We start from the raw sequence: 27,730 nt of genomic DNA, 5'->3' as shown, positions 1-27,730 counted from the left end.
AAAATGTGTCAAATGCTATAATGACGTAGCGATTCCTCTTGCAAAACCCTGAAAAATACATGCAACAATTCATACAACTTCTGAGCAGCACAACTTCAGGTTAGTGAGAGAAGTTGCCTGAAAACATCCAATCATTTCAGTTTTCACATAAAACATCTATATGTTTGTTTGATACACACAAGAAATAACCTTCCTGCCAGCTGAGCATGTTGGCTCACACATTTAGAACTAGTCCTTCCTGAAAGAAACTCTTCTTTGCCCAGGATCGTGTTGCTAGAGGCACTTTTCTCAGACTTTTCCCATCCCACCAGCACCAGCCTGAAAGCTGAGGAACCAAAACTCCATGTTGCTGTAAAGGTGCTGCATCGATCAGGTGAACCGTTTAAATGATGATGGACTCACCTCTCTCTGGATTTAAATCCTTGTCAGCCATGTTCAGCTGCTTTCCAGAGTCCTCAAAGGTTTCTGGTGTGTGATTTCAAACTGCAACTTGAAAATGAAAGTCAAAGAAATGAGCTACAGTCAAACTGGTTTTCACACACACACACACACACACACACACACACACACACACACACACACACACACACACACACACATTCTTTTGTGTTCACAGTAGAGGCAGCCTTGTTTATCTGCGTCTTCTCAGATTAAAATACGATTTTAAAAGCTTCAGAAACATTCATGTCATTAAATATGTTAATTCAACTTGAAATTCCAAAATTACATGTAACCTGAGCTCCATTAGTAAAGATAACTGAACACCTTTGAACTAAGCAAGAAGTCAGATTAATTCTCATTCACATCTTTAATTAATGCATTTTTAGTTTGAAATAAATAAATTTAAAAATTGATCAAAATATCACTGAAATGAGCTAGAGCTTCCTTCATGCTTTTTTTTTTTTAAATCTCTCTATGTATTTATTATTCTTGATTCAATGATTTTCAGTCTTATGGCAGTCAGTAGTTTCAATAAAAAGAGAAGTTTCCAGCCAGATGGGATAATAACATTAATATTTTAATTACATCTGTTGATGGAGAATTACAGAAACGGATCATTTCAACTTTGTCACGTTTGCCTCACTCATGATTGCATCAAAGTAGCTGAACGGCATTCCTCTATGTGAGATAAGCAGCTGATAATCAAGAATGTAAAAGAAAACTTGAAGGACAAATTAATCTGTAGTTATGTGTCGCTATCCCCCTTTTTTATTCAAAATATCGTCATGATAATACTGTATAAGGAACTATAATTGACTTGTTCATGGTATAAACATCAGTAAGAGAGGGGAACAGGCAACATTTCTATTTGGGATATTTTATATTTATATAGTTTCACCAGTTTAATCTTTTTATTGATAAGTTCAGCAGAAACAAGTGTACATGATACAGTTTGGATGAGTATTTCAATTTTGAGCATTTAATTTAGACTTAAGAAAGAAAAATGTGAATATTCCTTACTACTTGTGACTCCCATACATCGCTCAGAGATACTGGCAAGAATTAAAATGACTGACAAGTGATACTACCAGTGGTGTACAGCACATTAACTACTTAATCTAACAGACTAGTGAAATTTTACTGTAAACATCACCTGAGGGATTTGTTTCATTAATGACTGAAACATAATTCCAGATGTGCTACTTGTAAATGGATGATTCAAGACTTGAAAGCAATAAATCCACAGCAGCTATGAGATTATTCTGCACCACCTGAAATCAAGAACATGTTTTTAAACTCTATCCTCTGTATTTAGCTGAAAGAAACAACATCACTTAGTTAAAGCATTTTTTTCATTTTTATTAACTCAAATTAATCATCACTTAACAAGTAACAAGTGTTTTCTCAACAGCTGTGTGAATAATCAAAGACTCTCTCATACACAAATGCAGACACAGGCAGTGTCCTCAGGCGTAGTACTGAAGGTTCGCCTTCTTCTTGGCTTGCACCTCCAGGATTCCCTCCATGTAATCCTCGTGGTTCAGCTCCGTGGCTCCGCGACGCAGCGCGATCATACCGGCCTCCACGCACACTGCTTTGCACTGGGCTCCGTTGAAGTCGTCAGTGCAGCGGGCCAGCTCTTCGTAGTTGACGTCGGGGCTGACGTTCATTTTACGGGAGTGGATCTGCATGATGCGAGCTCTGGCCTCTTCGTTTGGCATGGGGAACTCGATCTTCCTGTCCAGACGACCTGAACGGAGCAGGGCAGGGTCCAAGATGTCCACTCTGTTGGTGGCAGCAATCACCTAAAGACATGAACACTATTACTGTAGTTAAACTGTGAACATTATACTGTGAAATAATACTAGAATCCACAAATTATTTTAGGAAACTCTTTGTATGTATTTTTTCATTTTGTACTGTCTATGATGTTTGTATTTCATGTTGGAATTTTCTTCTTCATTCTGTGTAACAACCATTAATACTAATGGCACCATAACATGATGTTTAATGTCTTTTTTTGACATAGATTTACCCTGACAAAATTTATATGGTGATGTTTGTCATTATTAACGATTGCATTGGAGTAAGGTGATACAATTTCTTGAGCTCTTCAGCGTAATTTCTTTACTACCTTACAATTTTGCTGTCTGAATTACAATTACTGAGTCACATGTACAGTTCCAATTTGACTTCCCATTTGTATGGAGGTAAAGGTAATGGTCACCGCAGCTATACATATTCTACACAAACCTTTCAGGCATTTTAAACAGGTTTATTAGACATCTTTACCTTGACCTGCATGTTGGGCTGAAATCCATCCAGCTGGTTGAGCAGTTCCAGCATGGTCCTCTGCACCTCTCTGTCTCCCGCCTTCTCGCTGTCAAACCTCTTGGTTCCGATGGCGTCCAGCTCATCGATGAAGATGATGGATGGGGCTTTCTCTTTGGCCAGGGCAAAGGCATCTCTGACCAGCTTGGCTCCATCTCCAATGAACATCTGGACCAGCTGTGGACCTGCCAGCTTCAGGAATGTGGCCTTGGTCTGAGCAGCACAGGCCCTGGCCAGGAGGGTCTTCCCAGTGCCAGGTGGTCCGTACATCAGGACCCCTTTAGGTGGCTGGATGCCCAGGTTTTCAAACTTCTCCTTGTGGTTCATGGGTAGCACGATGGCCTCCACCAGCTCCTGGATCTGCTTGTCCAGCCCTCCGATGTCGCTGTACTGCTCTGTGGGACGCTCGTCCACCTCCATGGCCTTGACTCTGGAGTCGTATTCGGTCGGTAAGGTCTCCAGGATCAGGTAGGAGTCTTTATTGACACCCACCAGGTCTCCGGGCTTCAGCTTCTCGGCGTCCACCAGCCCGATCACCGGCAGAAAGTAGGTCTGCCGGGTGGAGGTCTTAATGACGGCGCACTTTCCTTTTCTCTGGGAGTCCAGGTCCACGTTAGCCCCGTCTTCCTCCTGGTCGTTGGGGTCCACGTCGAGTAGCTCGATCACATTAGACACCAGGTACGGCAGCGTTTTGTTCACCTTGATCTTCTCCGTGTTTTCTTTGATTTTATCTTTCATAGCCTGCAGCTCGTGGGTCACACGCAGCACCTCGCTCTTCATAATCTTTATCTCACTGTCGAGAAGACGAGTTCGCTGAACTATCTCCTCTGTAGACATTTTTAACACTTCTTCGCCGATACCATCCTCCACTTCATCCCAAACTGATTTGTCACTCAGCGACGCCATCTTTGCTCTGTGTGTCTGAACTGTGACCCAACGGAACATAAAACTGCAGCTTCCGGAAATAGCCGAAGCCGCTTTGCAATCGTTGAATGCCAAGACCCGAGAATGACCCGAAGTTGAAGCTAATTTAATGCTGTTTCTGCTCTGCTTATAACTACAAGACTGCTAAAGTAAGTTGACGGACAAATACCAACGTTATTTGCAACTTTTTTAACACAAAATGCGCTGATTTTAACGTGGTAACAGCGCGTGTTGCTTACGTTTTCATGTTAGCTAGTGTTGCTCATGCTAACGCTGCGGCTAACTGCCGCTAGCCAGTGTGTTTCGTTTTATAGCATGTCAAGACGCCCTGTTTGCATATAGATGAAGCTGTCAACTATATTCAGCATACTAAACTACTTAAAGGACACGTGTTACATTCGGGCCCAAATGAGTGAAAGAGCATAAGTATAACATCAAAACGTCAAAGCTCGTGTGTGTTCGCGCCACCGCTGCAGCTGCAGCTGCACCAGTTAGGCTCCATTCACTTGCGTGTGATTCACGTAACGTTGATGGATGGTGGTAATTAATCATTGTTAATCACGTGTTTACTTAAGTCGTGGTTCTGTTCATCTTTTCAGGTAGCTGCCAGTGATAAGAAACGAAAAGTCGTGTTCCTGCAGAGCCAAGTCCCCAGTGGTTGTTGTTTCTACTGTAATATAGACCCTAGATCCAGTGCTTTAACACACCAGCTGTGAAGTTATCCAGCCTGTTACTGCCTGCTCTTGGGTGGCAGTAAGTTAACGTGAGGAGCTGAAGAGATGGACCAGAACAACAGTATACCACCCTTCCAGGGGCTGGCTTCCCCTCAGGTAACATGGACTTGACATCTTCAAATTATACTCATTCTTGTACTTCACACAGTCATATCTTCCACCTCATGTTCTTTGCTCACTGTAGCTGCCCAGCATAGCAGCAACTTGAGCCAGCCTCGCATGACTTAGCATCTTGTAGAGCATTAGCATTGTGACTTGTGTCTGCAGTCAAATCCCCTGTAATTCACGCTAATGTGGAACTAATTTAAATGAACAACTTCATTTATTGGAAGAAGTGCGACAGTCATGTTAAACTGGAGTATTTAGAGGGAAAGTTAACCATCAAATGCTAAACAGGTCTGGAAAAAGACTTTTTTTGTGAACAGCCATTTGGTGTGTCAAAGACCGTCATGTACTTGAATTAGTTAAAGTATTTTAAAAGAAGATCTCAGTCTTGAGCTTCGAGCCTCACTTTGGATTTTGCTGCAGATATCTACTTCTGAAATTTCCTGAAGCAAGTCAATATGTGCCCACATTGTTTGAAATGACTTTTTGAATGTGATGCTGTTATTATCACTAGTAGAAAGAAGCTGTGTTAAGTTACGTATACTTTATTGTCTCCTGTGGGAGAAATTTGTCAAAGATAAGGCAAGAAATCAAGCTGCACTGCAACACAATAAAACATAACAAAAGATATTAAGAATACATAATAAATACATGACACATAGAACAAAACTAAAATACACACATGCAGCCATACATACGTCTCGCACATCCCCAATTACCTCCCTTTTGTAGCCGCACCTAGCCACTCATCAGTGAGCTGGACTGAGATGGGGAAAAGAGTTTTTAAAACGCCTACTGCTGCCTACACAGGTTGAACCTACAAATGTTTAGTGAGTTTGACGCTTGAAAGAAAGACTGATGGACTTTTCTTTCAACAAATAAGAGATGTAAATTGGGGAAAAAAAAGTGACACTTCAAAAATCTTGTTGCCCTTTCTCAGGATAAATGTTCATTTTCTGCCTAATCACTGCTTTTTTTTTTCCCCCTGGTGATGTGCCTGTGTGCAGGGCGCCATGACCCCCGTCATGCCAATGTTCAGTCCCATGATGCCATATGGCTCAGGCCTGACACCACAGCCAGTACAGAACACCAACAGTCTGTCTATACTGGAGGAGCAGCAGCAACAGCAACAACAACAGGCACAGCAGGCCAGCACAGGTACAACAAATATCATCATTACTGGCGTCTTCCCCGTTCTGATCAGCTGATCTTAATATTAATCATTCATCTTTCAGTCATTGTAGATATTTACCTTCAGTTCATGTTACAGAGAAAAAAACAAACATTCTCTGTCCTTCAGGCCTTCCAGGGACGTCGGGGCAGACCCCTCAACTCTTCCATTCCCAGACAGTAACAGGCACGACCACCACAGCATTGCCGGGAAACACGCCGCTCTACAACACCCCGCTGACGCCCATGACCCCCATCACACCCGCCACACCTGCCTCAGAGAGCTCTGGCATTGTACCACAGCTACAGTACGCTTCATATCCAACTGGAAGAATTGACAAGAGTGGTTTATGAAACTTTGTCACCTTTTTGTTTTGTTTTGTTTGCCATAGGAGACTGTTTACAAAGTTTACTGTTGGAAATGCATATGCAGACATAAACTGTGATCAATGTCGAACTGAAATGGAGCCAACATTTGCGAGACTACGTCAGGGTGTCTTAGTGTAATTTCTGCTTAGTCAGGAAAGCTTTTGCTCTCATGGAAAGTTCACTACATTGTCAATATTCTTTCTTTTACTCACTCCTGTTGTCTCTGCCTCTCTTGTACTGTTTTCAATCAGAAACATAGTATCAACTGTAAACCTGGGCTGTAAACTGGACTTGAAGACCATTGCACTGAGAGCCAGAAATGCAGAGTACAACCCAAAGGTGAGAATGTTACACACTACAAACTTTTGCTCAGCAGTTTGACTTTTCTAGCTGAAGACAAGCATTTTTTGCCTGTTTAGTGTTAAGTCCAGAGCATGATAGAAGAAGAACTGGTACTAAACATCCGTCTCGTCATCCCAACTGTCTGTCTTAGCGTTTCGCTGCGGTCATCATGAGAATACGAGAGCCCAGGACCACCGCTCTCATCTTCAGCTCTGGAAAGATGGTCTGCACCGGAGCCAAGAGGTCAGATTACAGCTTGTTACTGGCATTTTGTGTGAATGGTATCATAAAAAGCCACAGTCTTTAGTGCAAGCAGTGTCCTCCTGACAGCCTTTCCTTTCAGTAGAATATTCTCAACATTCTCATCTTATCTGCTTTACTGTTCTAAATGTTTGTTCTTACTCAATAATCTACTTGTCATTTCTTTCTAGTGAGGAGCAGTCAAGGTTAGCAGCCAGAAAATATGCCCGTGTGGTGCAGAAGCTCGGTTTTCCTGCTAAGTTCCTGGACTTTAAGATTCAGAACATGGTGGGCAGTTGTGATGTGAAGTTTCCCATTCGACTTGAGGGATTAGTCCTGACACATCAGCAGTTTAGCAGGTAAATTCTGTTTGTTGTAAACTGTCCAAAAGCATAGATAATCACAGCACATGGGATGCAGAACACTCAGGCTGAGGGTAGTTTTTGACAATTTGAAAATAGTCTTTTTGAAATTTTTGCTGAGATTATTCAAGCAATGTTAGACTATTTTCTTTAATTTAAAATAAAGTGATTTGTTTTGTTTTTTTTCCTAGCTATGAACCAGAGCTGTTTCCAGGACTGATTTACAGAATGATCAAACCTCGAATCGTCCTGCTCATCTTTGTTTCTGGAAAAGTTGTACTCACAGGTAAGACCGAACTGCTTCATTTTACTCATTGTCAGTTGTCATCAGACACTTTTGATGCTAATCGCAACCCTGAGGTAGGAAAAATTCGTCAGTTTGAGTTGGTGCTTCTTACTGTGTCTGTGGCCTTGTGTTGGATGGAGGATTGATTAGGTTACTCAAAAAACACAGCAGAACTTTAAATGCAAATGAAGGAGATAATCTAGAGCAGGGCTCGGCAACCTTTACCCTCAAAGAGCCATTTCAACCCGTTTCCCACAGAAAAGAAAACACTGAGAGCTGCAAAATCCTTTTGGCATTTAAAATGAAGACAACACTTTGTACCTCTATGCCCTTGTTAATCAGTCGTGATTAATTAATTACAAAGCCTCTAATTAGATTCATTTTTTAAATTGTGTCCTACCACTAATATTTATCTTACTTGGTTAATGTCATTTTTGCTCCTGGACCTCATATGTTACATAATGTTAGCTGGAAATCAATATTTTGCGAATGTCTATTTAACTTGTAAAATCTATTTATCTTAAGCTAAGAACTTTTCTCCGGCAAGTCGCTGCCCTATTTTCCAAGACGACACTCGTCTGACTCTCTGACCTGCTGCCTGGATGCTGGACGTGACATCGAGCCGTGTTCTCGCAAGTTGCGTCGTATTAACCCGACATATCAAAGAGTAGATACTGAGCAAGACAATTATCCGTAGTTTACCTTAGTACTCACGAGTACCCGACACAATGCAGGACTCTGCTGTGAAGGCAGAGACGTGCGGCGGTATATTTGCGACAATTAAAAAAAGTAAGAAATTTGAAGGAGCGACGGCTAGGATTTAGGAATAGTGGCCCACTGCTGCTGAATGAATGTAGAGCAAACACTGGGATCCGAAGATCAGCAGGACTCCAGATGAATACCCGCAGGCCGGCGAGTGTCGGAGATTGACGGCTGGAACGCATATTGTGACAGACAAAAATTAAGATGTTATAAGATCACCATAATCTTCAAATTTAGAATTAAATTTTAAAAATTAACAATCTAAAATAAAATAAAATTTAATTAAATAGCCTGCTGATTATATATTTTCCAAAGTTACAGGGAGCCGCAACAGAGGGATGAAAGAGCCGCATGCGGCTCCAGAGCCGGGGGTTGCCGACCCCTGATCTAGAGCATGATGCTAACCAGTGTAGAGGTTATATTTTATGGGCTTTTGTCAATGTAATTTAATCTACTTACTGATTTCTACCTTTATTTTTTTAAGGTGCCAAGGTGAGAGCAGAGATCTACGAGGCATTTGAAAACATATACCCCATCCTGAAAGGTTTTCGCAAGACAACGTAGAACCTGTAGCGTTTTCTGTAATTGTGTCCCCATCCAACTCTTTTTACTTCGATGTTTTTGAAGAGTCACATCAAAGTGTCTTCTTTATGTTGACCTAAACGAGTGGACTGCTGTAAGGGCTGTTGTGTGAGGATGTGGCAGTGTCACCTTTTACTTTTCGTCCCTCTAGAGATTCAGATTTTTTTGGAGATCAGGATTTTAAACATTTTTTTCCCCCCAGTGTTTTGCTCACATGTTGGTATATTTAAACTTTTTAGTTTCTACAAGTACTTTTCTGTCCTGATCACATCCCTGATTGTACATAAGACTGTAAAAAAAAATGTAAAAACAATTATTAGAAGAGAAGCAGTCTGACTGGGACTGTTTTTGACTTTATTTTAAGCAGTTTTAAACACTTTTGTACTTTACATTTTTATTCATTGTTCAATCCCCAAATTGTATCAAGACATGTTCTGTCAGAGTGACTATCTTATACAAACCAATAAGCTTTATGTGAGTCTTCATGCCTTCTCCATTCAGATGCTCATTTAGTTGCTCTTAAACTTTGAATTAATTGCCTCAATTGATCCAAGTTTTATTTCCAAAGTTGTCATTTCTAGTTGGTTCTTGAAGGTTTTGTTACTTGGTTTAAGGTCCTGGTACATTTACTGTTTAGTCTGAAACAGATAAAGTGTAATTTCAGACAGAAGTGTTTTAATGTTTAAAAAGTATGTAAATAGTTTATTTTTTTTACTTCAGTTGTAATGACTGGACCTCAACCTTGAGGGGGTGCTGCTCTGCAACTTTGTGGACTAATAGACACCCTGTTAGAGCAGTTGGGTTTGGAAATTTAGACAAATTTAGGCAGGAATGAAATGTAAAGAAAAGATGGGTTTTGGTCTAAAAAAGAAGAGGCTGCCATTGTCCTCCTAAATTCACATGTAGCACTGAACAGCAGTATAATGGGAGATAATCTATACATCATATTGCCATGTATATGTATTGTTTTAAAGTTTTCATATGTATTTTTTGGCTATTCCAAACAGCATTTAATAGTTTTCTTTTGAGAATTATTTTTTTCGACCATTGGAAGACGTGACTGTCCTGGTTCTTCGTGCTTTTTGCTCAGGCACACACTTCGACAAAAAAAGGACATTTAAAATAAGTCTAAATAGCGAATCCTTCTTGATTTGCTCATGTGTGATCCAGCCAGGTTCAGCTGGACACATTCCTGACAACAATGTAAACATTTAGCTGTTAACCAGCTCAGTAATTTAGGTTTTCAGCCCACTGGGTTACTATGTTCCTTAAAGTCAGTTTGATCACTTGTCTTGCAGTAGCAGAAGATGTTATCAAACTCTGTTACATTTACTGCTTCTTCTGAAATTGTTAATGTGCTGCACTGTGCATTAATAAATTATGTACATACTGACTCTTCCTTTACTGTATTAACATATTAGTGCAGTTTTAACAAAAGAGTTGAACAGAAATGGTCATCTTGGTGTCAGATTTGTAGATGTGTATTGCTTTTATCTAAAGTTAAAAAAAGTGACTTCTGTGTAAAATGTAGAAACGACAGTCAACACAGTGTACAGATGTAGGACAGACAAAAACTGGTAGTTACAGCTTCATTCCTCACAACAGTGGCAACATGATTTACATCAAACCTGAGTATAAACATCTTTCCCAACCCAGAAAAATAATGCGGGCATATCTTTGTAAAACCTAAATGCAGTCTTTTTAGTTATTTCAACCATTTAACAGGTATGATTAGGTGTTTGGGGTCAATGTGCAGCCCTTATTAAAAGTTAAACTGTATCTTATGAAAGATGAAACAAGGCATAATTTCTTTCATAAGCAATAAAACACATCTCTGCACAGTTAAATACACACTGACTTTGCTATTTTTTTTAAACTCTGGACTGAACAGTAACCTGCAGAGCCCCTCTGGTGACATGGTTAAAAAATTGTGGCCACAATATAAGCTATGTGTGCACGAAATACTATTAACATAATTTCTGGACAGCTGGGTAAGCAAATCAAGCGCACCGTCTCTACAACCTGCAATAATTGCTCCATACATACGTGATGTTCGTACTGTCATAAGGTCGATGCCAGCAAACTTTGGAGATATTGCGAGCATTAGCCATACTGTATCTGCAAAATTTGCTAGCATTAGCTACTGTAATGCTAGCAAACTTTGGAGATATCTGTGTGACTCACATTCTACAACCAGTTTATTGACTTAACAGCTCCATTGTACTTGTGCTACTTTTACATTGCATTTTTAGCATTTATTTGCCATTAAGCCTTGATTTAAATTTTTTTTTGTCCAAATTACTGACTATCCAATGAAGGTTTAATGTCTTTTTTTCATGTATCAGTCCTCCTGTGATGCATGCAGCTAATTCATTTCTGTTTTAAGACAGTAATCCCAGAGAGGTGCAAGTGACAGTTAAAAATGAACCAAAAAAATTTAGAAAATCATATGAATGCTTGTTTTGATGACTTACAAAAAAAGTTTATTCTGTTATGAAAAGGCACAAAGTCATATTTTATTTGTTTTTGCTGAATATAAGATCCAATAATTCTCTTGCACAACAGTATATAACACTGAACATGCTAAAACTCCACTGTAGGTCAGAAAATATCACCAACACGTTTTTCTTAACATCCACAATTGTTGTTTGAGTATCTGAACTTTTAACGAACTAATACTCAATGTACAGAATTACATATTTGCATCTTTGCCTTATGTAAAGAAATGTGGATAACCATCCAGACTGTGAATATCTGGAGTTTGACATCTTGCTGAGTTTCACTCTGATAGTCAGAGCAACAGCACACATCCACTCTGTTAAATCAGGGTGACATCACTGCAGTGGGGTCCAACCCCCACCACCATCTACAGGACGAAGCGGGTATCATTAATGGATGCATCACTGTAGTGTGATTACTCCGGCCAGAGAAAAGAAAGTCCGTTGTCACCTTGCACACACGATACGAGGACCCTGAAACTGACTCACATGAGTGGAATGCAGCCATCATTAATGTTATCCATTACACCTGCACTTTTCCTGCTATGAGAAGCCACAAAGCTCTATTGTGCATGTTCAATCTGCGTGTGCTGATCTGAGCTGAAGTCCTGCTTCCAGATGAACTCAGGGCAGTACTGGTCGTCATGGTTACAGCTGACAGAGCACGTGTAAACAGCCAGAGTCCCCCAGTCGATACTGGCTCCTGCCGAGTCCACGCTCAGACTGTTCAACAGCTGGGGCATCACCTGCACGCACACGCACATGGTTATTACATGCACAGGGCTCCAACAGGTACACATGTAGTTCAACAAATGGACACAAATATAATCCGACACTTCTGTTTTAATCCTTTCAAGTGGGAACATGATCAGAAAGACTTTCTTCCACCTGAGACTTTAATGTTTTTCTTATTCTGGGAAATGAGTCCTCACAGTTTCACCTACAAGGTACACACAGAGGGGTAACAACTGCATATACAGGTGAATTTGGGGGGGGCATCAACCATTACTGGTGACAGATGAGATATTTGTGCCAGAGATGTTCCTGCACCAAATCTCAGACATGTCCTTTGCAAAGCTAAAAAAACACTCCTAATAATAAGCTTGCATAAACTTTGGTAATGAACTCAGCAACCCTTGAGTGAGTGAAGGTCAAAACTAACAAAAGTTATGACGGTAGGAGAAGAAAAGAAACAACGGCACTGAAGTGAAAGAAAAAAGACCCGACTACGATTTTAAGAGACCAGATTAATAAGCGTTTAACGAGCAGTGAGTACCTGGAACTCAAATGTCCTCTTGGCGCCACAGGTGCATGGTGGGATATCCGGATCTGAGGGGATGTGCTGAGAAGAGACCCACAGGGGTGAGCCGCCTCGACTGTAGCGCAGCACCTGAATTTAACAAAACACTGTGAGATGGACACAGAAAAGAATGTGTGGAAAATGTGTTGATCTTTTTCACTTTTTGTTGTCAGTGTGGTGTTTCTTTGTCTGTCCATCCCATTCTTGGAAAGCTTTGACTGGTCAAGAACAGGCAATGGTACAACTGCTGAAGCTTGTAACTCCTTCAGAGGACTCATAGGGGTGAGATAAACATGAAATCTCTTGAATGCCTTAACGGAATTGCTTCAGATCTGACACCAACATTTACTTGGAATCCAGTTTTAACTGATTAGATTGTAGGGTTCTAAGCTCACAAACATCTTTGACCATAACTAAAGAATTCATACAGTATGACAAAATTTCGTATTAATAGCTAATAGGATAAAATGATGATGCAATAACATTTTATATTGAAAAGGTCAAATTCACTGTGATATCACAATCTTCTAAAAGCACTTTTCTAGTCATAATTCAACATTTTAACTCAGGAACAGAAAGGAGATTTGTGACCATAATTCATATTTGATCAAATAGTGAGTGGCCTTCTATTACATTTCCACCACTACATATGTTATGAATCTGGACAGATATGGATGCTAACTGGTTTGGCGCAGGCATACAATCACAAAACGGTAATTACAGTTTTACCTGGTGTGGCTCGGGTGAGATCTTCGTTTTAAACCGCTGGAACACTTTGTTGTCTTCAGTCTCATGCATAGCCATCTCCTCCAAGTCCGTCTCTGCTAGGGCTGATAGAGAACAGAAAATAGGATAACAGCTCATGAAAGAAATTAAATATGTTTTTTAATAAAGTGGTTGTCTGAGCTGGCACATTACTTTATGTGACCTGAAAACTCACTGTCTGCTAAGGAAGGAACATCTGCGCTTGTCTGAGTACTCTCTCCTTCTTCTTCTTCAGCCTCCTTTGCATCCTCTTCCTCCTCCTCAGGCTCAGTAACAAGCTCAGACTCAGGAAAGAGGAGGGGAGAGGTTGTGGCCGTGGATGCTTCTATACACAGAGAGACAGACAAAGCAGACAAACTTAGTCCACAGTCACTGACAGCTGTACTGCAGTAGCGCATAACCATACAGTATGTAGAGGGTAAGCACCTTTGTCCATTTTTAATCCAAGGAATAACACACACACACACACCTTTGCAACACTCTTTCTTGTGAGTGTGTTTCCAGTGGAGGGTCTGGTGGTGTTTTCCACAGTAAGTTACAGCATGACAGCGGGAGCACGCTTTGTTACCGGGACAACCACACACCCAACACAGTTTAACTCCAGACAACACATTCTGCTCCTCCTCAGGATCGCTGGGAGGCTCATCCTCTGAAGAAAATCAGGCAAATGAAGAAAAGATGACATGTTAAAATGCTTGACGACGCATGGAAGTTGTGTGTAGATGCTGAAAATACACTCAGTATAAAGAAAATAGGTTTTCTGCAGATAGAACACTTGCTGTGTTTGTCAATATGTGCAACATAAATTTGTCTCTGGAGGGACAGTGATGTGTGTCCCTTCACCATCAATGAGTGTTTCTCAAATATTTTGGTCAGGCTAACAGTTTTAACAAAGGAACCTGAAAAAAATATCAAAGATGAAGCCAAACTACCTTGAAAACACAGTAAAACACAGCATTGGTGAAACCTGACTAATGCAAATATTGTAAATACTTGACTCTCTCAACATGCATAAACACTGAATAATGTCACTGAAGGAAAAATGACTCTCTTTCCTCCGAGCACATGGATGAATGCAGCAGCACTGTCATTAAAGACGAGCTGGACAGCCTGTCGGAATGCATCCCCAAAAAAGTCAGTGAGAATCCAGTTCAGGGTTCCTCGCAGCTGTTAGCTGAAGACATCCTGGGATATCATGCATCTGTCATCTAAAGTCACCTTAAATCAAGTTGTTATGATATAAGTCATCTAAAATTATCCTACAGGTTATCACATATGACCCCTGTTCCTATTTGTTTCTCCCAAACTGAAGCTGAGAGCACATCCAGGCCCCCTCTGTCCCTAATATGACCCTGAGAAAGGCAGATGCTGCAAAAGAAGACAGATGAGAGAGAGACAAATGCTGTAGGAAAAACATGACTTGGTTAAGATTAGATATTGTTAATGTGACATTATGGAGTAGACAAGTTGTCGGCATATTAGGCCATAGTCAAAATATGGCATTCCTCCCAACTCAATATATGCCCAAGGTTGAAGAGAATCCTCAGAATTGACACTGCCAATGCTCCTATCATTGTGTTGTTCGTTGTCTCACTTCTCCTGATATCAGTAAACCTTTTTCTCAACCTAAGCCATCCGAGTCCCCAGAGTGAATTCTCTAACAGTCACTTGTTGGTCATGAACAGAAGCTCATCAGGTGTAATGGAGAGCTGCACAAAACCCCACATGATTCTGAGGGGCTATTGTGTAATGCAGTAGATTTAACCTCTGTTCTGTTATGACACTGAAAAACATCTAAAGTAGTTGAAGAAGATTTTAACAGTGAGAGATGCACAAACCTGGAGGAGGCTCATAGGGGTAGAATTCATTCCTTCTGGGCAGCTGACTTCTGAAAACTGGACAAAAGGAGAGAAAGAGGCTGTAAAAATGTACAAAGTGTTGCAATGCCACAAAACAAATCAAATGTACAAATATGAAGGAGATCAGTATCATATAACAACAAACATGACAAACACAAAAGCAGAAAAGATGGTTACCGGTACCTTTCATGCAGCGATTGTCATTACGTGAGTAGCATTCAGGAGTTCTGCAGCAGAACAGAAAAAGCGTTCGGTGGAAACTTCGGTCCTGACCAGATATTGGTGCGTACACCTGCAGCAGAGATGAAGAGGACAACTGGATGGAGCAGAAACAGTTTAAATGAGTCTTTCTAAAGATCTGGAGCTACATGTTTCTGATATGTGGTTAGTGGTCACACCAGCCTCCTCAGTGTTTATTGTTCTGTTATGAATTGTCTGTTTTTTATCTGTAATCTGTCTCTCTAACCTTTACCCTCACCCTAACCATACGAGGCGGAGTGCTGCTGTCCCTGAGTCTGGTTCTGCTGGAGGATTCTTGCTGTTGAAGGGCAGGTTTTTCTTCCCACTGTGTCGAAAGCGCTTGTTCAAAGGAAGTTATCTGGATTTATTAGGTTTCTTTCCGAAATACAATAATGTAAGGTCTTTACATTGCTGTGTGAAGCACCTTGAGATCACTTATGTTGTATATGCATTTTTTAGACGCCTAAAGACTTTGCAAAGATTTTAAATTAATAAGGCTGAGAGATATACAGAAATTAAATCTCTGAGGGTTAAAGGTGCAATACAGTTTAAGCAGAAGTTAAAGTGATTGAGGTTAAGGGTGGACTGCATCATGGTAACAACTCCCTCACCTAAAATGCTCATAAATGATAGTAAAACAAATTTAAAACATATTAATGATTTATTTCAGTACCTGTCTCTTTATGGAACTTTTAGAAATTAAAAAACTGTGTGCTCCTGTTCTCTAGATATACTAACACAATGTTATGTTGTTCTGTGTTCTAACTGTACTGTTTAAAAGTTCAAATATGAAAGGACAATGGAATGGTTTCCATAGAAGATTATTGCACATGAATGCACGCAGTTTTACCAGCAAGCCAGAAAATATCCACATATCTTTCCCATCAAAACCGCTGTTTAATACTTGCTCCAGTATGTTCTTTATTTCATGATTTATCATCACTGTCTGCATTTCTGTACTACAGCTTAATGACGGTCTTATTCCGATCCATAAGTTAAAACAGACTTTAAACTAAACCACAGATCACCAGAATTTATGGTGAAGTGGTTCCAGGACACTAACCTGAAGCAGGAAAGCCAAAGGCAGCCGACATATCTCACACTCTAGTTCGGAAAGGGAGGGCAGGCCTCTCTGGCTGAGCCACGCCGGCTTCCCTCCGACTTTACTGGGGAATTGTTGGGACCGAAGCCGCCACGACTCCGCCTCCTCCAGGAAACCCAGAACTACCTCCGCAGAGGACATGTCGGGGTCGCTGGTTGTCTGTCTGCCAAAGCTTAACGAGCAGAATGTAAATAACTACTGTCCAGAAGAAGTGAGGGTTTCTTTACCTGTCACAACACATGCCGACACAGCGCTGAAATCTGTCCGTGCGGAAACACCAGCCGATGTTTAGTTCCGCGGTCTCACTGTAGAAATAAAGATGAAAATAAATGTATACAACGCGTGAAAAATTATGGCATCTAGTAGCTTGTCTCAAACTTCAGCATTTACATTTTGATGAGGCTTTATTAAAATGTAGTTACGAATCACCACGTTTCCATTTCCTTACGTCCACAAGATGGCGCAAATATCCACGTGTATTTTCTTCAAAGCAAAGGTGCGTCTGAGTGTGACAGAAGCAACACTGGAAAGTAGCATGTATTTAAGTACTCTATTTGTACAAGTAAGACTTTACTTGTACCTTTATTGAATATTTTTGATTTCATGACAATACTCTAGATTTTTAATTAACGTGACAGATATATTCAACTGCTATAATGCAGATTGAGTCTTTTAAAACATTTGACGAAATATGGATGAACCATAATGTATATACTTTAAAAACACAAATATTAACGAAAAATAATGGGTGTAGCTAACCTGTGTTTGTTTAAAATGTAACAGTGATTCACATACTGTAACACCAGACATCCAGCTGTTCCCCAGTTGTGATCTGATAAGACATGACATGTGATTTACTGTAACAGAGCCTATTGGTGAGATAAGACAAAAAAATATTGGGAAATCAGAATTAACACACACACACACACACACACACACACACACACAGAAAACGTGTTTTTAAAGAAAATCAAGATGCCAAACTAAAGCTTATGGAATCATTTTCTCGTAATTATTGTTAATGCGGGCTTGAGAGGACATTACACTAATTTTCGTTCATTTTCTTGGGAAACTACACCACCACTTGCTCGTCCTTGACCCTGACCGAACCTAAACCCAACCTCTCTGTAACTAAGTACTCACCTCAAACTTAACTGGCACGTTAACTTGGTTTTTGTCCTCAGAACACCAGCAGTTCCATACACTGTGAGCAGGTTCGTGTCCTCACAACATGAGTAAAGCTGCTTCACACACACAGGCAGCGTGATGTCACTGGGGGAGTTTGTCTGTCCGTTGGCCGCCGGGCGGACACAGACCGGACCAACGGCTCTGTACGACGGACTTTAACTCAGTAAAACATGGAGCTTTACTGGACTCGGCCTCAGCTCCGGGCTTAGCGGAGCTCCAAACTTCGGTCATTTAGCTATGGAAACCCAGAGGAAGCGGCCAGCAGCATAAAGTCAGTTGACAAAGCTCTCAGAGGCGGACGGAGGAATGAACGGAGTGAAAAGTGGCCCTCAGCGGGACTGACTCTCCTCCATGTCACCCTCCTCTCCGTGCCAGATGCCTGCGCGGGGCGACGGTGGCTACAAGCCGGCGCCGGTGTCCCCTGCTCCGCCTGTCCCGCCGAGGAGGGTCCGGAGCCGAGACAGGGGCTCGGGCAGGACGCGGCGGTCTGGGACAGGGTCAGCGGGAGCCGGGGCGGCGGAGAGGCGGGTGAAGTGTGTGCTGGTGGGGGACGGAGCTGTGGGGAAAACCAGCCTGGTGGTCAGCTACACCACCAACGGGTATCCTACCGAGTATGTCCCGACCGCGTTTGACAACTTCTCAGGTAAATGATGGAGGACTCACAGAGGACTGAAGTCGCTGAATAAACTTTAAACAATCTAATGTAAAGTATTTTTTACTCTTCTATACAATATTTGAATGCTATTTGAATATATTTTACAGTTGCTACAGATGTTTCTTTTAATATTGATTAGCTTTCAGTAAGTTTATTAATTGTTCCACGTGTCAGTGCTACAAAATTCATGTTGTTGATGTTTTTTCAACACCATAATAATTGTTTTATATAATAAGAAGCTATCTCATTCAGATAAACAAATGTTTGTCTCTTTGAAGCTGTCACAATACACTGAATTATATGTTTATTTGACATATTTATAGACTAAATAGAGATTTATCAAAATTTTCAGTCTTTTTTTTTTCATAGATCACTCAATTCACAGAATCTTTTCTTTACCATATTAACGTTCAAGTAGGCCTTTAGTCATTGAATTGTGCGATTTCTGTGTTGGCAGCACATTTTGGCTATTTGTGAGCCTGTATTACTAAATTTATGTCAGCTGATTGCAGCACTAAACCTCACATGAGTGAAACTGACACTGTGTCCGTGTGTGTTTGTGCATGTGTGTAGCGGTGGTATCGGTGGATGGGCAACCAGTCAAACTACAACTCTGTGACACAGCTGGACAGGTCCGTGGTCTCAGTGCGCGCGCGCGCGCACACACACACACACACACACACACACACACACACACACACACACACACACACACACACACACGCAAAGAGAGCAACAGAAGCATTTCCTGTTGTTGTCTTACTCATGTTGGACATGATTCCTCTGACAATTATTCTTTTTTTCTAGTCTAAGTAACGTCCACCAACACAAATGCTTTTTTTTCCCATCTTTTGCCTTCTTTTGATAATTGATACTGTAAATCTACACAGGAAACAGGGGTAAAAATGGATGTATGACATGCCACAAAGGTCCCTGGACAGAGTTGAAACGGGATGCTGCGGTCGTGTGGTATGACCCCCAGGCATTGTGCTATAGGGATGTCCCATAAAAGCTTCTAAAATAGGAATCTAGAATAGTCTTTTTCCAAACTGATTTGTTACAGACATGAAGTGCTTTGTCATGGTTTCATAAAAGTCATACTCAGTAGAATCTCTGCATAGAGGTAGCTTGCAGATGTTTGCTACAAATGCATTTAAAGTTTTCATCCAAATAGAGGTCCTGCTGTACCCACATTTAATTCTTAATATAAATAATACTAAATGCAGCTTTAATGGGCTTAGTTTTTGTCCAGGAAATTATTTGTGTCTAGCAGGTCTTTTTTAGGGAAAATTCTCTGCCTCATAGGAAATGATGCAATTATGTCCACATTTGCTGCAGCAGATGTTTGTCTGAAAAGATCTATATCATTGGGATGAGCAACAACTGGTTAGACATTAACAAAGCATGGCTGGAAAAAATCAAACACACAAATGATAACAAAAATCAACACACTTTTGAGCAGGGGTGTGACAAAATGCACATTAGATACTTCAGGTATGTATTCTCCCTCATTTTTGATAGCACACAGCTGGTAAAATCCACTATGCATGCAGTATTGTGTGTGGGTGCCGCAAACAACGGACAACAAAACGGGTCTTTTTATGATCCACAAACTGGCTGGTGTGGTTTAAATATTAATAAAATTCTTATTTAACAGATTGTTAATAATGTACCGAGTGTGTAGTCCGTGAATGTGGGATGCAAGACGTCACACTCATGAATTTAGAACAAATCAACATTATCAGTATAATGATTGCCTGTACTCAGATATGATGACAGAATGAATGGGAGGATCACAGGGAGAGGAAGGAGACTTGGAGATCAAGGGAAATGCAGAACGACAGGGAGGAGAAACAAGACAAAACTTCATAGCTTTTCATCCATAAATAAACAGATCACTCGGTAGCACTAGATTAAACGTCTCTCTTTCTCCTACACATGTATAAAGAGGAAGAGAGGTCTCAGAAGTTTCCTGCTCCACCAGTGGGACTAAATCTATTCAGTTGCTTCCTCTGCTTAAAATATTTCTCATTATATCATCATTCTTTTCCTTCTTTATCGTGCTGCTCTGTCAAGTTTAGCTAGGACACACAGCACTCATAGTTTGATGTAGTTTATTGGTTGTATAAGCTGGTGGCACCTTCTGTTCATTCAAAATGCCCTGAGCAATGACTTTTACGCTCACTTGCTCCTCTTGATCTCTCCCAACTTTTCCAGGATGAGTTTGACAAGCTGCGTCCTCTGTGTTACACCAGTGCAGATGTGTTCCTGCTGTGCTTCAGCGTCGTCAGCCCCGCTTCTTTCCAGAACGTTCCTGAGAAATGGGTTCCAGAAATCAGGAAACATGCCCCCTGCGCTCCACTCGTTCTCGTTGGGACCCAGTGTGACCTCCGAGAGGATGTCAAGGTGTGGAGTTTTAACGGCTTCATTTATCAGCATTTGTGGAATTTTACAGTTTGTTTCTAATTGTGATTATTTTTTTGTATTCATGTAAAGAATTAAAACCACTCGCCAACCAGCCTACTTAGTGATAGAACGAAATAAACTCACTTACCAGTTTGGTAGGTACATGTTTCTAATAATAGATTATACCATGCTGAAGGATGTAATATTCAGTTATTGCCAAAACTGCAATAGAAAAATATTATTTCTGGTCTATCATCATTTGGCCATTTTTAGACACACTGCTGTTGAATTGTGCCCCAAAATACCGCAAGTGTTTCTCATATTTTGTTCAGTCTATTTATGTCAATGCAGGACAGACAGACTGTTTTTAAAGATGGAAGTAGCCCCCACTTCTGAAAACTCACACAATGTAAAAGTACCTTTAAATGTATTCTCTCGAAAGGCGAGCAGGGGGCGACTCCTCTGGTTGTGAAAGGAAGTTGATTGTATAGAAATCTAAAAAAAAGACCCAACTCGTCACTTGATTTATTAGCGTAGTAAACATTTTTGTTATGAGTTCATGGTGTCAATATGTAGTTTTAGCACATTTTTAACACAGCAGGACATTCATTTTGTAATTTGTATTCCCATTTAGAGCAAAACACAATAAAACAGGGTATGTGGCTACCTTGTGGTTGACAGGTCTGACAGGTCTACACTGTCGAGTTCTCAGTTAATTTCAGACCTCTTGGTTTGAAAACTTTCAGACTTGAGCCTCCAAAACGTTAGTTCACAAGTCTTTGAAATACTGACCGTGTAATACAGCATCATTCAACAGGCCTCCAAACTGCTGCCTAACACTACACACTTAATGCAGACAAAATGTTGCTCTGTTTATGACATGAGCAAAACAAAACCTATTTTTATACTTTGACAACAGGTCTTCCTCTTAGCAGACATTTTGACTTGTCACAACAGAAAATAATTTGGGTGTTATTGAACCGTTCAAATAGGCAGAGACAGTATGAGAGGAAGGTGGACCCTCAAACTGAAGCAGCTAAATGGAATTCAGACATCAACAATTTTACTATGCTTTTCCTACTGTCACATGTTAAGATATATTCTGTGAAAATGACCTGTTCTATTACAATTTATGCAGTTAGATCTGTTTACTGTAAACAGCACTCAAACACAAAGGAGGCAATTTAACAGTAAAACGGTAAAAGTGGAAAAAATTAAAGCCGTACTTCCAGGCATTCATTAATTCTGTTATCTGGAGCTTCCACTGGTAATATTGTCTTAGTCAGATGTCTGTGTTACTCACAGATGTGTCTTATCATAAGTAGTTAAATATCATCAAGTTTAACTGCATGGAACATTCAGTCATCAGTTCCAGATCCTGTAACTGCTGTTGCACTTCGGAAGTCAACACCTGTTACTTTCTGTCTTCTTTCCACTTTCTGGACAGATGCCTCTAAGCTGATGTAGCTCAGCTAAGCTGGTATGCTCAGTTTTATGATCTTTAACAGTATCTTATTGTATATTTGTACCTCCTCTCTTTAGATTCTCATTGACCTAGCTAAGTACAGAGAGCGGCCTGTGGATCCGGCGGATGCTCGGGAATGTGCGATGGAAATCGGAGCTGTGGCCTACATGGAATGCTCCTCTCTGACACAAAAAAATCTCAAGGAAGTGTTTGACACGGCCATACTGGCCAGTCTGCAGAACTACAGCTCCCATAAGCACCCAAGAGGGAAACAAAAACGCAGAAAAAAGCAACGGCAGACACCAGACAAGATGAAGAGTTTATCAAAGTCGTGGTGGAAAAGGTACTGCTGTGTGGCCTAGAGCAGACCTGGGATGAGTTTAGTGTCGATTGGGGTCTAAGACTGATCCTTGGTTGACTTTTTCCTGGTCTGGATTCAACTATGTTGAGTCTGGACAGAAGTAAGACTGCCACAGACGTAAAACGTTTTTGTTTTTCTTCTTCTTGTGGATGAGATTTACTACTGAGCCTCCAGTGTGACCCCCTTTTGCAACAGAAGATGCATCTGCGTCTCCTGGAATTAAACTGGTACGAACCAGTACTTTCCTGTGACTAGCAGAAGATGTGATAATATTGTTTAGGATTAGACTGATCCAGACTGGAACAGGAACGTGGAATTGTGTTTACTCTGGGCTTCTGGTAAAATCCTTCCAAACCTTTTCTGGATTTATGCAGCCTTGTTATGTAGCCTGGAAGGGAACCGGACTGTCTGCAGAATATAATTATTATTATTGCTGACCTAAAAGCAACTGCATGCAATCTTTGTGATTTTTTTTAACCAAAAAAACGGAACTTGCTTCTAACTTTAGAGCGGTTTCAAATACCCATGATTAGAAAGAACTGCTGACTGAAATAGAGCTTTGCCATTTTTGATTTTCTAACCCAGACGTGATCACCGGACATAATTATAGTTAATTTTAGAGCTGCTTTTTATAACTGGAGCCATTGTTACTCTAATCAGAAACATACTTTATTAGGCTGTTAATAATTTTACCCTGGTTACATGAACAGTTTGTTGTGGACCTATGAAATTCATCTGTATCCTGGATCATGGTTTACCTTGTATTTTAGTCTTGATCTGATCAGTTTGTAGAATTTGGTCTGGCTCAGACCGTAGTGTGGTTTCCTCCGTGTCCTGACAGGGAATTTGTCCATTTAGGCCTTAAGAGCTTTTAACGTCACTGGTGAGGCGAAGGCTTTGCTGTGGCTCACATCATATCTAATGTAGACCAGAAATAATGCCCACCACTTTTTACACATTGTCACCTTGATCAAAGATGAAATTTTCCAAAACTAAATGGAAAATGAAACCTACTACATATCTTAGTACATCATATCTTCAGCAGACAATGCTGAACAACACAACATGCCCTATCTGTCTGTATGTCCACTTGATGAAAACATAAGCATTATTCTATAGCAGCAAGTTGTATTTTTCCTCAGAAAGACACAAAGTGTATACAGAGTCAGAGACCTACTTGGGGTTTTCATCGGTGGCTGTGGTAGTTTATCATCATCTTCAATCCCACGCTAGTACTGAAGAACTGTACAGTCTGTGAAAATGGAGTGGTACAAATGTGGTCAGGTTAAATATAAGTCTTTGTACTGTGGTGGTGCATTGTTGTCTGGCTAGCACTTGACCTTAATCTGGCAGGAGCACATTTTGTAATTCATGATCACATTGTTCCTCACAAACCACACTTTGCTCAGCAGACTAACCAGGTAGATTCTCTAGAGTCTCTGTTCCCGTGAAAATAAACAAAAAAAAATTCACCTTTAAAAAGACAACATGGACGTTTGAATTTAAAATCCTGACGACCAGTAACTTACATGTGCAGGCACAAACATAGGTTTCAGATATTTGTACTGCTTGACGTGTGCTTGATTTATCTTTGCAGACACTTAAACAGCCTTAAGTTTGAGCACTTAACAAATTAGCAAGGTGCTCTTTGCTTGTGTTTAGAATTACAAAACAACTCAGCTGGGAGTTTTGTGTTGGTTTGCGGCAGGAAAATGATCTGAACAAACTGGAGTTCAGTTTCAGGGCAGTTGTTGATTTATGTATTATTTTGTTATTTTCTTCCTAAAGTTATGAGCTATAGTTTAGTACATGTTTGTTGCTCTGCATTTGTTCAGCTGTAATTCTGCAACCACAATGCTTTAATTCTATAGAGGCGTCCACTGTTCATCCCACAGTATGTGTTCTGTTTGCTCTGTCAGCCCTGCATCATCAAATGGACTAAGCCTTATATGTCGTAAAGCAGAAATTGAAAAGCAAACTGAAACACAGTATGTGTTACTGCCAAACACTACGCTGCCACGCCTTCCTTTGTACATTGTAGTTACAAAACCAAGAGCACAACTCAGTAATATCTGTATTTCTCTGTAGTACCCGCATCTGAATAGCTCTTTGTATTAGCAGCAGAGAGTAAAAGGGTGCAACCAGGCTGCAGTCTGTTATTAACTTTGAGCAGATCTGCCTTTATTTAGTGCAAATAAGTATTCATACTGATCAGACGTAAATACAAAAACAAAATTCACAGGTGCTTTTATTTTAGCCCAGGGACCACATAGATTTTAGTCTGATTTGTAACCTAAAGTTTGAAAGACATTGTCGAAAATTCATTATTTACTGTTAAGCAAGACTTCATTTGACAGTTAATATCCTGCTGCTTTTGTTGCAGGTGATTTACACCAATGACCTGAACAACAAAAGCCGCAGGGCGTTTCAGTAAATCTTGGGCTGATGTTGAGGGATGTCTTGTTTTCTAAATGCGTGAAATGACAGGTAGCCCAGAGCTAAGGATGCTGTAACTAACAGGTGTCTTCACTCATTAAATGTGATCATTTTGAAAGCGTGTAACCGTTTTTATGACCCTTTTTCTTCCTTAAGAGCTAACCAGCATCACATTTTCTAGAAATAGAGTAAACTGGGTTGAGCCTGGGAAGTCGTTATAATTCTTTCATTAAAGATGTTTGGTATCTAAGACGTGTTTATCTTAACATTAACTTTAAGCTGACAAACTAAAATTTAATCTCTCTGTTTGCTGAGATGTGTACCAGTCACCTCAGACAAGTTGAGGACTTTTGTGGAATATTTTCACTCCGTTAGTTAGCTTGTCTCTTGAAAGCTTTTCTATGAATCTCTACTAAGTGTAAACAGTAGAGATGTGCTGTGTTGTTCTCTAAATCTAAACTGAGTCGAGGCCTCACAGTTAAGCTGTGACTTATTGGAGCTGTTAGCTAGTTTTCTGCTGAAGATGTTACGGCTACGACTCAATGGCCTCTCTGTGTCCATGTTTTACTCTTGATAGCATATGCATTGTTTCTTGCAGTGGAAAAGGCATAATAGGTTTCTTGTCTTGCTGTTTGTGTGTAGTCTTGGCCGATGGTGGAGTTAAGTAGGCTAAAGGCCATGCAGACTCTTATGATAGCTGGCATTTCCTCCGTCAGGTTTTACCTTCTGACATGTTAGAGCAGTAGTTTTGTGTGCTGCATGTGGTAATTTATTCCTGCTTATATGCATTAAAACAGTTTGAATGATAGCTTGGCCTGTTGTTGCTTAGCGAATCAATCAAATAGACAACATCTTACCTGTTTCTGATAAGGATTTGAGGTTGATTCATTTGTCTTTTGGTTATGCTCTCCTAATCTAAGTTGCACCAGCTGATACATTAGTTAAAGCAAGTCCACAGCTGCCACTGTCATGTAGCTCTATGCTGATACTCAGTTTAACAGTAACACAAGCAGAGAAAAGTTGTAAAGTCGACTTGTTAATGTTAATGTTCGTTACATAGCTGAAGTTAGCAAACATGAAGAGCTAATGGTTACACCAGACCCCTGAGTGTTTGAATTATTGTACAATGATGCCTACTTTTGTTTATTAGTGAAACTCTTAAGATGGTGAAGTTACACTTTGATTTTGATTTGAATGTCCTGTAAGGCAGATGTTTGGCTTTGTAATGTTGGATAGATGGATCTCTGAAAGTGAATAATGCTGAATAAGGACAGGCACAGAAGAGACATGGTGGTGACTGTCCTCTGGGTAGACAGGGTGTTGTGCTGGTGTTCTGTTGAAGGTGAGACGGGAAATAAATACTCTGTGTTTAGGATAGGTGCAAACTCAGGATGTTTGATGTTGAATTGAAAGACACACTGTCACAGTTTTACTGTAGTTATTGTTGGAACAGGCTTCCATGATGTCAAAAATGCATTGAATTAACCCTCCTGTTGTCTTCATTTACGGACACCCAAAAAAAGTAAAAATTCAGCAAAAAATAAAAAATTCCCCAAATTTCTGAAAATTTGCAAAACTTTCAGGAAGAAAATTCCAATGATTCCTTAAAAAGTTCCCTTTAAAAAGTATTTCATAAAAATCCCCCAAATTTGGCAAGAAAATTCTTGTAAATATTTTTTTTTTAAATGAGTAAAAATCTTCCAAAAATCCTTAAAATATCTGAAGTGATTACATGTATATCAGGAAAACTTCTGATATTCTCTTTAAGAGTTAACATTAGCATTTCTTTTTTCCACCAAAAAAATGTTCAGAATTTTCCCAAAAATGTTGAAAATGTGGACATCATTGTTGTTTTTCCACATTTTCAAACTTTAAAATGGGTCAATTGGACCTGCAGGACAAAACGAGAGTTGAAGACAGTTTTACTGCTAACTATCTGTACTAATAGAGCTACTAAATGAGTGACTCAAATAGTGTTACTAGATAGAAAGTGAAGACCTACAAAATCCATTCAAAAGCTACAAGCTGGCCCCTTTGTACTGTAAGCAAATCAGTTTAAGCATTCAAACTGAACTGGGTACTAAATTCCTATGCTGGCCTAATTCTTGATTGCACAAGACTGTCCCATAAAGCCCCGCGAGTGCAAACAGAAGCAGCAGGGAGGTGAACAGAGTGGTCCATTCTTCAGATTTATTTGTTTTATTGATGCCCCCAACACACACCTGAGCTCCTCACGTGGAACACCAGCTGAGAGCTCCTCTTAGGAAACCAGCCCACTGAGCCTGCGTGGATCATCGCCATGTTTTCATTTTCCCTGCATGTATAAACATTGTAACAGATAACGTGCTGCTGGAATCTGCTCACAGTGAATTCTCTGTTCGACTGGAGGCATCAGTCAAAGGAGGATGTGTTTGTACAGACGTTTTATACCCTGAGAAATAAAGGATATTTGGTATAATATATGCTGTGTTTTGTTGATTTTGAGACTGCATGCTCAGTGGTGGGAGAATGTCTGTGTTTAATTATAACTCCTGCATGTATGTAACCCTGTACCACCGGCATGTCACAAGAGCCCGCACACTGTAAATGAGAATATGTTTACATTCTAAGCTGGATGCATGGCTGAACGAGTCTGTTTGCAACATATTTATGTGTCTGTTAACCAACAGGATTTCAATATTTCGGTCAGAAAACTGGTCTCAAATCTGCAGGCCTTTGACTCCCGTGTTTAGGACGATGCGTGGCTTTTTGTTGGTAATCTGGATTTCAAAGGCTGAACATGTTTTTTCACGTTGTTTTGGCTGAAG

At 40.3% G+C, this 27,730-nt stretch overlaps 4 protein-coding genes across 4 annotated transcripts; 2 read left to right on the top strand and 2 right to left on the bottom strand.

Moving 5' to 3' along the window:
- Positions 1-997: 997 nt before the first annotated feature.
- Positions 998-3,711, bottom strand: psmc3 (proteasome 26S subunit, ATPase 3). The gene is made up of 2 exons (XM_022193549.2): positions 2,734-3,711; positions 998-2,246 (listed from the first exon to the last, which is right to left on the bottom strand). Exons 1-2 carry the CDS (start codon positions 3,676-3,678, stop codon positions 1,908-1,910), a joined length of 1,284 nt encoding a protein of 427 aa, XP_022049241.1. The 5' UTR covers positions 3,679-3,711; the 3' UTR covers positions 998-1,907.
- Positions 3,712-10,041, top strand: tbp (TATA box binding protein). The gene is made up of 9 exons (XM_022193551.2): positions 3,712-3,845; positions 4,296-4,526; positions 5,543-5,693; positions 5,836-6,013; positions 6,326-6,413; positions 6,568-6,659; positions 6,848-7,015; positions 7,210-7,304; positions 8,551-10,041. Exons 2-9 carry the CDS (start codon positions 4,476-4,478, stop codon positions 8,628-8,630), a joined length of 903 nt encoding a protein of 300 aa, XP_022049243.1. The 5' UTR covers positions 3,712-3,845; positions 4,296-4,475; the 3' UTR covers positions 8,631-10,041.
- A 1,063-nt stretch (positions 10,042-11,104) lies between these two features.
- pdcd2 (programmed cell death 2) lies at positions 11,105-16,692 on the bottom strand. The gene is made up of 8 exons (XM_022193550.2): positions 16,374-16,692; positions 15,254-15,362; positions 15,050-15,106; positions 13,681-13,860; positions 13,387-13,536; positions 13,176-13,276; positions 12,423-12,536; positions 11,105-11,892 (listed from the first exon to the last, which is right to left on the bottom strand). The coding sequence occupies exons 1-8, from the start codon at positions 16,551-16,553 to the stop codon at positions 11,710-11,712; spliced, it is 1,074 nt and encodes a 357-aa protein (XP_022049242.2). The 5' UTR covers positions 16,554-16,692; the 3' UTR covers positions 11,105-11,709.
- Positions 16,693-17,590: 898 nt separating this feature from the next.
- rhoua (ras homolog family member Ua) lies at positions 17,591-27,383 on the top strand. The gene is made up of 4 exons (XM_022193548.2): positions 17,591-18,243; positions 18,829-18,887; positions 20,473-20,661; positions 22,204-27,383. Exons 1-4 carry the CDS (start codon positions 17,952-17,954, stop codon positions 22,486-22,488), a joined length of 825 nt encoding a protein of 274 aa, XP_022049240.1. The 5' UTR covers positions 17,591-17,951; the 3' UTR covers positions 22,489-27,383.
- The last annotated feature ends 347 nt before the right edge of the window (positions 27,384-27,730 follow it).

This window comes from Acanthochromis polyacanthus, chromosome 2, assembly GCF_021347895.1.
Source record: "Acanthochromis polyacanthus isolate Apoly-LR-REF ecotype Palm Island chromosome 2, KAUST_Apoly_ChrSc, whole genome shotgun sequence".
In the NCBI taxonomy this organism is placed as follows: Eukaryota; Metazoa; Chordata; class Actinopteri; family Pomacentridae; genus Acanthochromis; species Acanthochromis polyacanthus.
Note: the sequence above shows the minus strand (reverse complement) of the source record. Positions and strands in the feature narration are given on the sequence as shown.

Bases quoted from the DNA above. Each gene is read 5' to 3' on its own strand.
- psmc3 (XM_022193549.2), bottom strand. From the start codon at position 3,678: ATGGCGTCGCTGAGTGACAAATCAGTTTGGGATGAAGTGGAGGATGGT. The intron at 2,247-2,733 runs GTAAAGATGTCT...TCATGTCTTTAG, and splicing joins AGCCCAACATGCAGGTCAAG to GTGATTGCTGCCACCAACAG.
- tbp (XM_022193551.2), top strand. From the start codon at position 4,476: ATGGACCAGAACAACAGTATACCACCCTTCCAGGGGCTGGCTTCCCCT. The intron at 4,527-5,542 runs GTAACATGGACT...GCCTGTGTGCAG, and splicing joins AGGGGCTGGCTTCCCCTCAG to GGCGCCATGACCCCCGTCAT. The intron at 7,016-7,209 runs GTAAATTCTGTT...TTTTTTTCCTAG, and splicing joins ACACATCAGCAGTTTAGCAG to CTATGAACCAGAGCTGTTTC.
- pdcd2 (XM_022193550.2), bottom strand. From the start codon at position 16,553: ATGTCCTCTGCGGAGGTAGTTCTGGGTTTCCTGGAGGAGGCGGAGTCG. The intron at 13,861-15,049 runs GTTTGTGCATCT...GATTTTCTTCAG, and splicing joins CCCCTATGAGCCTCCTCCAG to AGGATGAGCCTCCCAGCGAT. The intron at 13,277-13,386 runs GTGAGTTTTCAG...GTTCTCTATCAG, and splicing joins TGTTCCTTCCTTAGCAGACA to CCCTAGCAGAGACGGACTTG.
- rhoua (XM_022193548.2), top strand. From the start codon at position 17,952: ATGTCACCCTCCTCTCCGTGCCAGATGCCTGCGCGGGGCGACGGTGGC. The intron at 18,888-20,472 runs GTCCGTGGTCTC...CAACTTTTCCAG, and splicing joins TCTGTGACACAGCTGGACAG to GATGAGTTTGACAAGCTGCG. The intron at 20,662-22,203 runs GTGTGGAGTTTT...TCCTCTCTTTAG, and splicing joins ACCTCCGAGAGGATGTCAAG to ATTCTCATTGACCTAGCTAA.